Source organism: Pan troglodytes, chromosome 4, assembly GCF_028858775.2.
Source record: "Pan troglodytes isolate AG18354 chromosome 4, NHGRI_mPanTro3-v2.0_pri, whole genome shotgun sequence".
Classification (NCBI taxonomy): Eukaryota; Metazoa; Chordata; class Mammalia; order Primates; family Hominidae; genus Pan; species Pan troglodytes.
In genome coordinates this window covers 35566004-35582514 of record NC_072402.2, presented here as the reverse complement: position 1 = coordinate 35582514, position 16511 = coordinate 35566004, and the positions used below count along the sequence as shown (strand labels likewise).

The window sequence follows — 16511 nt, the reverse complement described above, 5'->3', positions numbered from 1 at the left end:
TGCCTGGGAATAATTTCCTCATGGTGACCCACTAAGCTTACCTGAGTTCTCTGCCTGGAGATAACCATGGGCTTAACCTCTTCAGTTTCCCTCTAGGGATCTCAGTATTGCACTGCCTATTGTCCAGAACCTGAAAACAGTTATCTCATACATTTTGTCTAGTCTTAGGGTGGTTGTCATGACAGGGCTATCTGGTACCAGTTATTTCATCATAGCCAGAAGCAGAAATTCTCTTTGTTTTAACCTTAAAAAAAAATTCTTAACTTTGCAAAATACTTGTCTTATTTCCTAGTGGAAAACAACCATTAAGATGATTAGCAAATGATTTAAAACTTGTATCTTACACAGAACATATTTTGATAGCAAATTTTATGGCTTAGATATACACATTGGTATTTGGCAAAAGAAATGTGAAACTTAGTCTCATTTCTAGATGGCTTAATGGTACAAATAACTCCAGAGACCATGAATGGCTTGCGGCTAGCTTTACGAGAACAGAAAGACTTTAAAATTACATGTGGGAAAGTTGATGCAGTAGACCTGAGAGAATACGTGGATATCTGCTGGGTAGATGCTGAAGAAAAAGGAAACAAAGGGTAGGAATTTTTTTATTCTAAAATATAATTGATTTGAAGGAAAGTGCAGGATTAAAATATCCTATTAATAAAATTAAATATTTTATGAACGAATATATACTTATACCATCAATTTAAATGCCTTTACTCAAATTAATGAATGCAATCTTTTTCAAACATGTACCTAACTAGCCTCATAAGTGGTGGTGTGGTTTTTGGGCCAGGATGGTCCATTTGAGAGGGGCTTGATGATGAAACATCTGTTGTGTAGCAGTGTGGGCTTGATGCCAGGGCTGAAAAGGCAAGACACTTTTTCTTTCAGATGGTACCTATTTTTGTCACATAAGTAAAAGATTCCCTTTGGATGATATATACTGTATTATTTTGATTCACTATAAATACAAACAACTGGATTTAATAATATTTACATTAGAGGCCTTACAGATTATTACTGCCACTCCTTCCTCTCTTCAGTTACCCATTTTCTTTCTTTTTTTGAGATTGGCTAAGGGGTCTGGAGCAAAGAAGGAAAAAGAGGGCTGAAGGATTCCAAAATAGAGTTTTTGAATTCATGAGGCAGCTTTTCTATTAGACTATCTAAGGTATTTTAAACTAGAGGGCTGAAGGATTCCAAAATAGAGTTTTTGAATTCATGAGGCAGCTTTTCTATTAGACTATCTAAGGTATTTTAAACTTGAGGTCTGAATTTGGCATATGAAAAAGGAGATACAATTTATTGATGAACAAAAAAGATTACTACACAATCAAGAAATCTTGGTAAATGAATGTGAACTACAGATTTAGCTATTTTGTATATAATTGACATATCTTCTTTTATATTTTTTCCCTCATTCCATTTGTTCAAATCTAATAATTCATTTCAAAAAACACATTGGTGCTAATAATTCTATTGTATTATGTTTTATTTCATAGAGTTATCAGTTCAGTGGATGGAATATCATTACAAGGATTTCCAAGTGAAAAAATAAAACTGGAAGCAGATTTTGAAACCGATGAGAAGATTGTAAAATGTACCGAGGTAACTAAGAAAGAAAGTCCCTTTACATGCTGTGTTTCAATATGATTTTTGTTCTTTGGAGATTGTGCATACTCAACCTCTAAATATTTATGCATAGCTTATTATACTTTTTATGCTACACTTTGAGACATACGCATTTCCACCCCAGAATTTTATACACCAGAATTGGATTTCCATAGGGTTAGTTCAGGCTATCAAATGGTGGTACTGCCTGCCAGCTGTGTTGGCAGCATTGCCATCTTTGTACTGTAATATGTTACTTGACCATATTTTCATTTTCCTCAGATTTTATGAAAAATAAGATATTGTCATTAATTTATAATCAGCATTCACATATGAAAGTTACTTTTTCATGTTTTAGTTTTTTTTTAAATTAGAGGATATGAAACTACAGACTCCCAAGTCCTTAGTCTACCTCCTTATTCCCCCTCATATTTATTTCTTATGCATTCTTTGTGATTTTATTACATGTACAAAATAGAACCTGTAGAAAATGTAGACACAATGTTTTATCTTAACTTCATATAGATGTTCTTTACAGGATAGACTCATACTGATTTAATAAGCCTTTCCTTGCTACAAATTAACTTTAGGCAAAAATTGCTGAGACATTTCCATATTTACCATAACTTTTTGTTTTATGTTTTTACTTATAGTACAGATCAAGCTATCGATACAGAATTCTCACAACTAATGCTTTTCATGGTACTTACATTGGAATTTAATTAAACTTGAAAGCAGCAATTGTTGCATTTTAAAGTTACTTTTAATCATGACTTGTTTCCTAATTAAATACATTTCAGGTGTTCTACTTTCTAAAGGACCAGGATTTATCTATTTTATCAACTTCTTATCAGTTTGCAAAAGAAATAGCCATGGCTTGTAGTGCTGCGCTGTGCCCTCACCTGAAAACTCTAAAGAGTAATGGGATGAATAAAATTGGACTCAGAGTTTCCATTGACACTGATATGGTGAGGCGTGTTTTTGTGATGTATTTTTGAAATGAATGTATTGCATATTAACAAGTTTTTCTTCAACCTTTTATTTTGGGATGAAAGGGAATGAAAATTTGTTGAGCATCAGATGTGTGCTACACACTTCACATATATTATCTGTATTAGTCTCCACAACAGGGGTCAGCAAACTGTTTTTGCAAAAGGACAGACAGTAACTATTTTGGACATTGTAGGCAGTATGGTTTCTTTCACAACTACTCAACACTACCATTATATTGGGAAAGCAGCCATTCACAGTATGTAAACAAATTAAGTGTGGCTATGTTCCAGTGAAATTTTGTTTACCCAGTGGGGCCAAGTTTGGCCTGCAGGCCATAGTTTGATGAACCCTTCTCCATGACTACTCTGCCTTATAGGTAGGTTTTTAAATTTACTTATCTGACTAAATTCTATAAGTACATGATTTAAAATCTTAAAAGTCTAAAAGTGTATATATAACAGGACCACCTCACTGAATATTTGCGGAGAGCAGCATTCACAATGTATTCTGTGTAACTGGTGGACTCTGGAGATAATAACTCCAGACTACAATGTAAATGGTTCCCAGTAGAGTTGTATAAGGTAACAGCCTTGGAAATATCTTTCCTACTGTTGACATCCAACCCATCAGTTCACCTCCATACTTTTCTTTATCCTCCCTCTCCGGCCAAGCAATCAGTGTTACTCATTTCTTACGTATTCTTTGTGATTTTATGCATCTACAAGCAAATAAGTGTGTGTCCTCCTTTTTCATCTTCCCTCTTTTACACATTTTTTACCTTGCTTCTTTAATATATCTTAAAGATATTAATACTAGCAGACATTCTTTTTTAACAGCGGCATAGTAGTTGATTATATAAATGTACCATAATTTATCTAACTAATTATTCATGCATATTTGATATATGTTGATAGACATTCAGGTTGTCCACAATATTTTGCTTTTACATAAGCGTAAGTATATCTATAAGAAAAATTCTGAGTAGAATTGCCAGGCCTGAGTATATACTCAATAGATATTACCATATTATCCCAAATAGAGGTTATGTCAATTTATATTTATTTCTTCCAGCAATTTGTGAGAGCTCTTTCCCTCACATCCTTTTTTTGAGACAGTCTCACTCTGCCACCCAGGCTGGAGTGCAGTGGCACGATTTTGGCTCACTGCAGCCTCTGCCCCCTGGGTTCAAGCAATTCTCCTTCCTCAGCCTCCCAAGTAGCTGGGACTACAGGCATGTGCCACCACACCTTGCTAATATTTGTATTTTTAGCAGACACAGGGTTTCACCATGTTGGCTAGACCGGTCTTGAACTCTTGACCTCACGTGATCTGTGGCCTCCCAAAGTGCTGGGATTATAGGTGTGAGCCACCGCACCTGGCCTCCCCCACATCCTTATCAAAGAAGTATATAATCAAACTTTTGAACTTGGACAATTTGATAGGTGAAAAATAATACCACATTATTATTAATATTATTATTACTTGTTAAATAGATGGAGTTTCACTATGTTTCCCAGGTTGGTCTTGAACTCCTGGGCTCAAGCAGTTCTCCTGCATTGGCCTCCTAAAGTGTTGAGATTATAGGCATGAGCCACCACGCCTGGCCCCAGTATTATTTTAATTTGTATTTCTCTTAACAAGGAGTGATGATCATCTTGCATGTAAAAACAATTTGTTTTTCTTTGAACTGAAAGTTCTCTTTCTGACATCCAGGTAACTCTTTCCAACATCCAATATAGATTTTCAAATCAGAGAATTCATTAGAATGGTTAAGCTAAACATGGGTGAGTTCATATGCTGAGGGTTTGCTTTTCTCCAGCCAGGATATATTTTACTCATAGTTCTTACTGGAAAAGGGGTTTTGTTTTTATCTCACTATTAAAAGTCCTCTTTTCAAGGAAGCACCCACTATTTGTTATTGGAGTAAGCACTGTAAATTTTTTTAGCCAATTGTATTAAAATGTAATTTGCACCAATGTTAGAGTCTAATATTAAATATTATTGCAATAACAAATTTGAAATATTTCAAGTAGATTTTTTTAATACCATGGGGTTTTTAATTTAAGTAATGTCGGCAGTTATTCAAAGCCTCCTCCCTCTCATTTGTTTATGTGTTCATTTAGAGGAAACGTAAAGTATGACATAGTGGCAATTTTATCTTTATGATATATGGGGAGGAACAATTATAATTTATGTAGTAGACAGATAAAAGATACAGGAGAATGTAGAATTTTTTTATAAATATATCAAATATTTTATTTAACATGCTTGAACTGTATTTTAAAATATTTCACTTATTTTATATTCACATTCTGAGTTAAACAAGATTGCTCATTTTCTTATCAAGAATTGTTTTTTTTTTCTAGGTTGAATTTCAGGCAGGATCTGAAGGCCAACTTCTGCCTCAGCATTATCTAAATGATCTTGATAGTGCTCTGATACCTGTGATCCATGGTGGGACCTCCAACTCTAGTTTACCATTAGAAATAGAATTAGTGTTTTTCATTATAGAACATCTTTTTTAGTGAAAGAATGTGCCATATTACATATTGCAACCTAATTTGTTAAAACTAACTCCAGCACTAAAGCTGAAATGCCACAAACACTAAAAGTATAAATATGTCTGATTTTTGAAACACATAAGCTTTGCTCTTTAGGAATGATCTTTTCAAATCATTAGCACAATATTTAAATATCTAAAAATTTAAGAGATCCATACTTTCTGAAGCTTTACAATTAATTTAAGTACTAAAAAGACAAGGATTTCTTTTAAGAAATTTGTAGCATTTACTGTGTTATTTAAATGCTAAGCCAAAGTATCTGCACTTAGGTATACCTCTTTATGCCAATAATGATTTTAATGAAGGCTCTTTTCAGATGTAACCTTATGAAGGAAATATCTGCTTTGTGTATATGCCAGTTAGAATACTGGTTTCTAAAGTCTGTCAAATTGTATTTCAGTGGCACAAAAACCAGTTTCGAGGTCTTAGACTTATAATTCTTTGAATAAAACTGATAACTTATTTGTATAATTGGAGTGGAGACCTACCTCCATAATTAGATAAACTCTTTTTGGATTATAATCAGAATTTTGCCTTTTTTCTTCTCAAATTATTACATATGTATGTATTATATATCCACATATATAGTTTTTCCTGATTAAATGGATATTAAAATAATTGCGGGTGCTTCAGGACTTTTTGCTTCTATATTTAAGTATATTGTTTTTATAGCAAGAACATATTCTGAATGTGTTTTATAAATCTTTAATAATTTATATATAGGTAATATTTTTGTATCACAATGCATTATTTTTTTCCTCCTTTCCTTCCAAAGTATACCACTGTATTTACCACTTCTAAGAGTGACTGACGACGGGCCAGATGACCCTTGAAGTAGTCATTATGTAGCAATAAATGAAGCCTGAAACAGGTTTTTTTACTTCCACTTTAATCCTTAGAAATTTCTTGGCAACTTCGCATATTTTCATTGACACCAATGTATAAGTATAAATTTAAATGAACTAATTACTTTTGCATATTTTAAATTCTTTATATGGCAGTTATTTTTTATAACAGGATATTAACATAAGTTAAATCCTATGTATTTGAAATTGTTACAGAGCTTTCCTCTTTACTTCAAACAGCAAAAAAGTGGGGGGCATATTGTAGTCCTGTCATTTAAGTTATGTAAAAATTTTAATCATTATTTTGATGCTTTAAACATTCTCATGTGTAATATATGTTTTTGTATCAAAAACACTCATATATTTCAAGAAAAAGAAATTATGTTAAATAGCCCTGTTTTAAGAAAAATATTTATGAAGCACCTCAACTTGAAGATCAAGTCAAAGTTATAACTCAGGATCTGAGGTCTCAAGCTAGGAGAGACTGAGAATTTTAATCAGTTTGGGCATATAGTTTGGACTGAATCACATCTGTAGTACTTAGCCAAAGACAATTTGGAGGAGAATATCAGCCTTCTGGAAGTAGCTACTTCCTGAACAATGTAAAGTGTCGCAGATATTCAATAAAATGGCAACCTGTTATAATTTGTGAAATTTATTGAAATGGTGTAAGATGAAAACAATTGCATATCAAACCCAATTTATGTTTTCTAAATATAGTGTATGTATTCTGCCATGTAAGTAATTGAACAGTCTTAAAATAACCAAATGGTAGAGGGCTGTTCCATGATGGGATAGCTTTGGATTTGTTTTCATAAAATCTCTACATTCAATAAAAATTGGAATTATGTGCCTGAAGTTTGGAGGCACATTTTGAAGTATTCTTTGTAGACATATAGTATGTTTCTGAATGTGTTTGTTACTTATTTGGTCATTGGTACTTAATTTGAAATTTTAATTTTTTAAGAGAAGAAATAGAATGGTTCTTTGTACTCAGTCTGCAATGATCTATTTTTGGCTTATGTCTTTTAATACTACTCTCTTTCTCTGAATTTTGAAATATGAAGTAAAATCTAGCCCATTTGTTTTATGCAGCTATTCAACAAACTTTGTGTGTTTGTATACTTGCTACATGCAGAGCACTTTACCAGGTTTCTAAGCAAAAATTTCTAAAAATGATTAATTGTTCTGACAGAATTAGGCATAGTTCTTTATCAACATTTATGGATTCCATGCCACAAGTAGTATGCGCTTAAGTGCAGAGCATGCCAAGAGAAGAGTAGGATTTGGCCCTGTAGGAACAAAGATTCAATTGTGGGAAACTACTTGTTTCTGAAAATTGCACGCTAGGATATTTACATCATGTTCCTGTTGAAAACAATTCCTGATTAAAATACAAGAATAATCTTAAAACATCAAAGAGATTTTCCAGACAATAAGGAATGCCAAGTCCAAAAGTAAAGAGAATAAGAGAAGCAAGCATGTACCCTTACTCTGACAACCTTATGAGTGAGGGGGACAGAAATTAAAGTTCAGGGCCCATATAAGGTGATGAACCTAACAGGAGACCCTCCACACAATAGGCTGAGACTCCCAAATACTTTCACCTTTAGGATGATAATGAATCAGAGGTGGAAGAACCAGTGTAAAAGAACAGGCAAGTTTAGAATTGCCCCAGTGATCTAAAGAATCTTAAGCACTGAACTTCCTTTAAGGTGTTCCCACACTAGTAATGCCTCCAGGTGACAGAGAAAATAAAATGTAAATACTTTCCATGGAAAAGTAATTTCATTGTAGGCCTCAAATTACTTTTCAAATATGTCTAGTAACACATAGTAAAAAGTAGTCATATAAGGAAACTAGATTCCAGAGGCAAGAATTGCTTGAAGCAATGAAAACAAACTCACAGATGTAGGTATTAGATTTGTTTTCTTTGTTTAAGAAAATAAAGTAAGGTGTGTGAATGTACTTGCAGGAAATGGGAAACTATACGATAAAAAGTTGTGGAGCTAATCTGGAAAAGAACTGAATATAAACATTGCAAGAATATACATAAAAACTGCACTTTAAAACTCAGTAAATAGATGTAATAGAATGTAGCCAATTGGGGTAGTTTATAAACTGGAAGATAACTCAGGAGAAACTATTCACAGTGCACCATGGGAGAAACAGCTGGAAAAAAAAACAGAAGACCTGTAGAGAATACGGTGAAAAATCCTAAGTGCTTCATTAGCTGTGAGAGGAGAGGCAAGAATAGGACAGAGCAAATACTTAGATAGAATGCAGAATTTTAAAAACTGATGAAAGACTTGACCCCACACATTCTAGAAGCCAGACAAATCCCAAACAGAATAAACTAGAAAATCCACACATAGACACATAATAAGGTCAGGTGCAGTTGCTCACACCTGTAATCCAGCACTTTGGGAGGCCAAGGCAGGAGGATCACTCGAGCTCAGGTTGAGACCAGAGTGAGCAACACAGGGAGACACTGTCTCTACAAAATTAAAAAAAATTTTTTTGCCAGGTGTGGTGGCTCATACTTGTGGTCCCAGCTTCACGGGGGCTGAGGTGGGAGGATCACTTGAGCCCAGGAGGTTGAGGCTCCAGTGAGCTGTGATCGTGCAACAGAGCAAAACCTTGTCTCAAAAAAAAGGAAAAAGAAGACATTTAACAGGAAAACTGGAAATGCTAGCTGACAGAGAGAAAAATAGTCCAAGGAACAATTTGCTGTTTCTAGTCAGAGGACCAGAAAGGAGGTTGGAGGCTATGGGACAAAACCCTTTTTAATTTAATTGCAGTATTCTAAGAGAGCCTCAGGAAAGATGCAGTAAGACCCACTGCCCCACCAGGAGAACCATGGGTAATGACTTGGAACCTTCTGGACTTTCCTTGCTCTACATCAATCCCGCAGCAGTAAAGAGGTATCACTCTTCTCTTCCCCCTGGTGCACTAGTGGCAGACATTGCAGGGCAGAACACTGGCAATGGGGAGGCTAACGCCCTGACTTTCTAGCCAAAAACCAAGAATGGGGTTCTAGAAACCAGAGTATAGGTAAGATCACAAATAGGAGGGAACTGAAGAAAAGGAACCCTTAAATCTGTCAATAAAATCCTGGGATCATCTCACAAGCTGTGTATGTGTGAAACTAACCAGAAGCAGCTGAGCAAAGGTTCTGAACACTGAATTACAGTGTAGGCCACTGTCCAAGTTTCAGATTGGCCACTAGATGGTGCACAATTGGGGCAAAGAACAGCTTAACAAAGGCAGTGAAAACTAACATTGGAACCACAGCCACCAAAAAAAGTGGCCAGGATGTGTGCTCTGAAACTTAACTGAATTGATGGTCTGCTAAAACAAAACAAAACAAAAACATTCTTATGAAGATTTAAACAGGATAGAGAATATCATAATATTCCAAATATATCCCAGAAACAACCCAAAATGATTTGACAAAGAACTTGTGAAACCTAAGCAACTCTCTAGGGAAAAGACAATGAACAAGAGCCAACTCTAAGGTTACCCAAATGTCAGAATTATCAGAAAAAGACTTAAAACTAGTTATTTTATTTTTTTATTTTATTTATTTATTTTTGAGACAGTCTCTATCACCCAGGCTGGAGTGCAGTGATACAATCTTGGCTCACTGCAACCTCCACCCCCAGGGTGCAAGTGATTCTCCTGCCTCAGCCTCCTGAGTAGCTGTCACTACAGGTGTGTACCACCATGCCTAGATAATTTTTTGTATTTTTAATAGAGACAGAGTTTCACCACGTTGGCCAGGCTGGTCTCAAACTCCTGACCTCAAGTGATCTGCCTGCCTGGGCCTCCCAAAGTGCTGGGATTACAGGCATGAGCCAGCACACCTGGCCGTTAAACTAGTTATTTTAATCATGCTACACAAAGAAGACATTTCTCCAAAGGAAATATATAAAGGTAAACACTGTTGAAATAAATGGAAAGCTAAAAGTCTCAGCATAGAAGCTATAAAAAGAAACAAGTGGAAATTGTAGAACTGAAAATACAATAACAAAATTTACTGGAAGGTCTCAACAGAATGAAGATGACTGAGGGAAGAGTCAGTAAATTTGAAGATACATGAGCAGAAATTATCTAGTCTGAATGACAGAGAAAAAAGTGAAAAAAATGAGAAGACCTTTGGGGATCTGTGAGACAATATGAAACAGTCTAATATTCATGTCTTAGGAGCCCAGAAAGAACAATTGGAAGAAAAAAATATCTGAAGAAATAATAGCTAAAAACTTCCAAACATCTGGCAAAAAACAAATATTCACGTACATTTACATAGCATTCTATTTAAAGCCGGTCTGCTGGCACAGCAAATCCCAAAAAGGAAAACCACACCCAGGCACATCATAATCAAAGTGATGAAACCAACTGTAAAGAAAATACTTTGAAAGCAACTGGAAGAAAATAACACTTTGTATATAGGAGAACCAAAGATTTCAGTGATGGCAGATTTCTCATCAGAAACCATGGAGCAACATTTATAAAGTGCTTTTAAAAAGCAACAAAACTGTCAACACAGAATCCTTTATCCAGCAAATATATTCTTTAGGAAAGAAAATGAAATAAAGACATTTTCTTTTTTTTCTTTACTTTTTTTTTTTTATATGAGATGGAGTCTCACTCTGTTGCCCAGGCTGGAATGGAGTGGTGCGATCTCAGCTCACTGCAACCTCCGCCTCCCGGTTCAAGCAGTTCTCCTGTCTGAGCCTCCAGAGGAGTAGCTGGGATTACAGGTGTGTGGTACCACACCCAGCTAATTTTTTTATGTTTGTAGTAGAGACGAGTTTCACCATGTTGGTCAGGATGGTCTCAAACTCCTGACCTCAGGTGATCTGCCTGCTTCGGCCTCCCAAAGTGCTGGGATTAGAGGCATGAGCCACCATACCTGGCTGAAATAAAGACATTGTCAGAAGAAGGAAAGCTAAAATAATTCATTGCTAGTAGTCCTCCTTTAACAGAAATGGTAAAGGAAGTTCATGGGGAAGGAAAATGATTGCAAAGAAGGAAGAGCAACCGAAATGGCAAATCTCTGGATAAACCAAATAGACTTATATGTTTGTTAAAATATATGTAACTACTGAAATAAAAAAATTATAACATCATCTTTTGGGATTTTCAATGCATATAGATGTAATACAGATGAAAACTGCATCCTAACCAAGGGGACAGTGACAGAACCTATATGGTAAGTTTTCTAAATTTCACTTAAAGTGGTAAAACATTATAGTAGGTTACAAAAAGTTTGGTATGTAATGATCATCTCTAGAGCAACCATTTTAAAAAAACTATGCAAGGAGATATGTTTAAAAAGCTGACATATAAAGTGGAATTGGAAAAATAAATAATTCAAAATAAAGCCAGCAAGGAAAACAAGTGTAAAAGAAATAAGGGACCAACAAGAAAAATTAATGCTAAAATGGTAGACCTAAATCCAGCTGTATCAAAAATTACACTAGGCCAGGTGTGGTGGCTAATGCCCATAATCCCAACACTTTAGGAGGCTGAAGCAGGAAGATCACTTGAGGCCAGGAGTTCAAGATCAGACTGGGCAATGTAGTGAGGCCCCGTAGCTACATAAAACTTAAAAGAATTAGCCAACCATGGTAGTGCATGCCTATAGTCCTGGCTACTCAGGAGGCTGAGGTGGGAGATCATTTGAGCCCAGTAGTTTGAGGCTGCCGTGAGCTGTGATCATACCGCTGTACTCCAGTCTGGGCCACTGAGCAAGACCCTGTCCCTAAAAATAAAAATAAATAACAATTACATTAAATGTAAATGGTCTAAATATGGCAATTGATTTTTTTTTTTTTGGATCAAGTCTCATTTATTCTGTCACCCAGGCTGGAGTGCAGTGGCACAATCCTGGCTCACTGTAACCTCCACCTCCCAGGTTCAAGTGATTCTCCTGCTTCAGCCTCCTGAGTAGCTGGGATTACAGGCATGTCCACATCTGGCTAATTTTTTCTTGTTTTTATTAGAGATGGGGTTTTACCATTTTGTCCAGGATAGTCTTGAACTCCTGTCCTCAACTGATCTGCCTGTCTTGGCCTCCCAAAGGACTGGAATTACAGGCATGAGCCACCATGCCTGGCCAGATGGATTTTTTTAAAACCTAATTTATATGCTATCTATACAAACCACTTATGATACAATGGTACATGCAGGTTAAAAAGTAAAAGGATGGAAAAAGATATTCCATGCAAACACTAAAAAGAAGAAGAAAAGGACAAAGCTGGAGTGGTTATTTTGCTATCAGACAAAGCAAACTTCAGAACAAGGAATATTACCCTGTAATTTATTTTTAAATTTATTTATTTATTTATTTATGAGACAGGGTCTCATTGTATTGCCCAGGCCTAGGGTGCAGTGGCTATTCACAGGCACAGTCATGGCACACTATAGCCTTGAACTTAGGCTCTTAACCCATCCTCCTGCCTCAGCCTCCTGGGTAGCTGAGCCTACAAGTGCATGCCACTGCACCCAGTTCCCCTGTGATTTATTATTGCATTTCATAGACTAGATACCAAGTTCAGAGAGAGAGAGTAATCTGTCCAAAGTCACACAGCTAGAAACTAAATTGGAATTTGAGGGAAAACTTTCTAGCTATTAGGACTCTGAAAATGAGGTAAGCTGTATTCATGCAGTGCTTTGTTTTGATTTTGAGACAGAGTCTCACTCTGTGGCCCAGGTGGAGTGCAGTGGTGTGATCATGGCTCACTGCAGCCTTGAGTTCCTGGGCTCAAGCAATCCTCCCACCTTAGCCTCCTGATTAGCTGATACTACAGGCACATGCCGACACACCTGGCTTGTTTTTTATTTTTTTGTAGAGATGGGTCTCACTATGTTGTCCAGGCTGGTCTCAAAGTCATGGTCTCCTCCTGCCTCAGCCTCCCAAAGTACTGGGATTACATGTGTGAGCCACCATGCCTGGCCTTTATTCATGTTTAGATGTCACCAAAAGCAGCCCCAGACTCAAATTGGGGCCTGTGTCTCACATTCTAATCGTTATATTCTTTCCCCAGTGCAGCATGTACCCTTAACTTACAAAACCTTTTTTTGTGCCAAAAAAGTAATTAGACTTATTTTTACCATAAAATTTCCAAACACTCAGAAGTAAAGGAAATAGTAGGATGAAAATCTATATACCCAGCCTACAACAATCCTCCGAGTCAGCACTATCAAGACTTACCTCTTTTGCTTCATCCATCCCTTAATTTCTTTGCTGGAGCATTTTAAAGCAAATATCAGACATACCCTTTCACGCCTCACACTTCAACATGCAGCTCTAAAAATAAGGACAGTGAAGAGGAATTTTGAGTCAGTTATTGTAAAATATATGAAAATATTGTAATATTGTGACCAATATGTCATAAAAACTTAGCAAACTGATGCAGGAACAGAAACCAAATACTGCATGCTCTTACTTACAAGTGGGAGCTAAATGATGAGACACATGGACACAGAGTGGGGAACAACACACTGGGACTTTTGGAGGGTGGAGGGTGGGAGGAGGGAGAGCAGGAGAAACAATGAATGGGTACTAGGATTAATACCTGGGTGATGAAACAACCTGTACAACAAACCCCTATGACACAGTTTACCTATGTAACAAACCTGCACTTGGACCCCTGAAGTTAAAAGTTAAAAAAAAAAAAAAAAAAAGCCGGGCACAGTGGCTCATGCCTGTAATCCCAGCACTTTGGGAGGCTGAGGCGGGTGGATCACTTGAGGTCAGAAGTTCGAGACCAGCCTGGCCAACATGGTGAAATCCTGTCTCTACTAAAAATACAAAAATTAGCCAGGCGTGGTGGTGCGTGCTTGTAATCCCAGCTACTCAGGAGGCTGAGGCAGGAGAATCGCTTGAACCCGGGAGGTGGAGGTTGCAGTGAGCCGAGATCGTGCCACTGCACTCCAGCCTGGGGCAACAGAGTGAGACTTCATCTAAAAAAAAAGAAAAACAAGTTTTTAAAAAAAGACTTGTACTGCAATCAATGCCATCAAGAAAGTGAAAAGACAATCTGCACAATGGGAGAAAATATTGCAAATATTTGCAAATTATCTGTTAAGGGACTTGTATTGAGACTATATAAAGAATTCTCACAATTGAAATGAGCACAGGATTTGAGAAGACATTTCTCCAAAGGAAATATATAAATGACCAATAAGCACCTGAAAATATGCTCAATATTATTAGTAGGGAACTACAAATCAAGATAATGAGGTAGTACTTCATATCTACTAGGATAGCTATAATTTAAAAAACACATAATAACAAGTACTGACTGGTAAGGATGTGGGGAAATTGGAATCTTCATACATTGCTGGTGGGAATGAAAGATGGTACAGCTGATTTGCAAAACTGGCAGTTCCTCACACAGTTAACAGTTACTATATGAACAAGTAGTTCCACTCCTAGGTATGTACACAGATATGTACACAGGAATGTATTCATATACGTCCACACAAAACTTGTCCATGAATGTTCATAGCAGCAGCATTCATAAAAGACAAAATGTAGAAACAACCCGAATGTCCATCAGCTGTTGAATGGACACACATAAAATGTGGTATTTACAAACTGGAATTTATTCCAACATAAGAAGGAAGGAAGTACTGATACATGCTAAAACATGGATGAATTTTGAAAACATGCTAAGTGAAAGAAGCCAGTTACAAAGATCATACATACAGTCTGTGATTCTATTTACATGAAATTCCAGAATAGGCAAATTCATGAGACAGAAAGTAGATGAGTTGTTGCCTGGGGGTAGGAAGGGGGTAAATGGAGAGTGATTGCTTTGGAGTGATGAAAAATATTTTATCTGAAAGGCTGGGCAAGAATAGCTCCCCTTTGTATTACGTGTCAGGTGATGTTAGTTATCCTAACTCTACGTAGCACTGGCAGATTGAGTTTTTTGGTCACAGAAGCTGAAAATGGCAGAGCTTTGTTGTTAATTCTGATCACTAGTTTGGCTTCAAAAAGTAATGAGTTAAGGAGGGCTAGAAAGACAGTGGATGGGAGGACCCAGTTGCTGAGAGCGTTTTCTGAGTGAACACTGGTGGAGAGACAGAAGGGGAAAGAAAACTTCAAGTTATCAGCTCGGTAACTTTGTATAAAAACTTTTTTATTTATTTATTTTTTTTTTTGACAGAGCCTAGCTCTATCGCACAGACCGGAGCGCAGTGGAGCGATCTCGGCTCTCTGCAACCTCCACCTCTCCGGTTCAAGCCATTCTTGTGCCTCAGCCTCCCGAGTAGCTGGGATTACAGGCGCGCGCCACCACGCCAGGATAATTTTTTAAATTTTCAGTAAGGACGGGTTTTAACCATGTTGGCCAGGATGGTCTCGAATTCCTGACCTCAAGTGATCCGCCCACCTCGGCCGCCCAAAGTGCTGGGAGTACAGGCCTGAGCCACCGTGCCCGGCCAGAAACACTGATTTTTATCAGTAATGATTCCACACCCTTTTAGGATATTACTAACATTTAAAAGAAAATATACCCAACTTTTGAAATTCGTGCTCCACTCCAGCAACTGCTTTCAATCGGAGTTCCATCCTCCGCCGCAGTATGCCCTAACGCAGCGTTATCTTCAGAGCTACCACCGGCTTCCGAAACCTTTCGGAGGAGCGCTTCGCCACCACCTGCACGGCGGAGCGGCGCGTAAACGAACCTCGAACGCCAGCCTTTGCGCCTGCGTGCCGCCGCTCCGTTTGGTTCCGCTTCGCTGGCGCCCGCCGGGCTCTTCCCCCGCCGAGGCCTGTGGTTTGTGGAGTCGAACTTCCCTGCCACCAGTGCCCGGTTAGCAGGGGCGCCAGCCTGGGCGCTTGCGCGGACGGCGGGCGTCGTCACCATGGCAGCATCCGCTGGAGGCCCAGGTAAGCGCCGAGCGCGCGGCGTCTGCCTGGAGGTGGGGCGCTTTGAGAGGCTCCGCTGGCGGCACCCTCCCTTTGCGGGCTCCCGCGGTCTTCCTTGCTAGGGACTTGGGAGCGCGCCGCGCAGAACCGGGCGGCTGGGCTTGGAGCCCGCTCTGCACTCGGGGCGCGCCCGCGATCGCCTGGCAAGGACCTTGGTTTGCCGGGTGGGCTCTAAGGGACAGGCGTTAGGGGAGGTCGAGAATGACAGGCGTTAGGGGAGGTCGAGAATGGCAGGGTCAGTGTCTTTTGAGGTCTGAGTTGGAAAGAAAGGAATGTGACGTTTCCCTAATCCTTAATTTCAGCGGACCGCATGGGGGCGGTCTGGGTCAGTCGGTTCCTCTTTGAAAGCTGGGGGAGGCTTGGGAATGCGGACTGGGCCGGCCCGGCATAGTCCCGCTGCTGAGCGCGCTGCCTGGAAAGCTGGCAGAGTGCGGCTCGCTTGATTCCCCTTGGAATCAGATGCTTCAACTCGCGGGACAGCAGTTCCGCTCTTGAAGGTTACAGTATCTTTTCTGTAAACTTAAGTAGTGGCATGAGACAACGTCAGTG

At 38.3% G+C, this 16511-nt stretch overlaps 2 protein-coding genes across 8 annotated transcripts in view; both read left to right on the top strand.

Moving 5' to 3' along the window:
- ZFYVE16 (zinc finger FYVE-type containing 16) overlaps window positions 1-6894 on the top strand; it is a 71348-nt gene extending 64454 nt beyond the window's left edge. For all 6 annotated transcript variants that reach the window (XM_009448949.5, XM_001136220.7, XM_001136140.7 and 3 more), the window contains 4 exons: window positions 434-596; window positions 1509-1614; window positions 2418-2585; window positions 4977-6894. In XM_009448949.5, coding sequence (XP_009447224.5) covers window positions 434-596; window positions 1509-1614; window positions 2418-2585; window positions 4977-5135 — 596 coding nt within the window. In that variant the 3' untranslated portion in view covers window positions 5136-6894. The remainder of the gene's footprint in view (window positions 1-433; window positions 597-1508; window positions 1615-2417; window positions 2586-4976) is intronic.
- An 8055-nt stretch (window positions 6895-14949) lies between these two features.
- Window positions 14950-16511, top strand: part of FAM151B (family with sequence similarity 151 member B) — a 54699-nt gene continuing 53137 nt past the window's right edge. Inside the window, exon 1 of one of the 2 annotated variants that reach the window (XM_527209.6) lies at window positions 14950-15923. In XM_527209.6, the coding sequence (XP_527209.2) occupies window positions 15899-15923 (25 nt within the window). In that variant the 5' untranslated portion in view covers window positions 14950-15898. The remainder of the gene's footprint in view (window positions 15924-16511) is intronic. The other variant, XM_054684252.2, reaches the window with a different exon arrangement.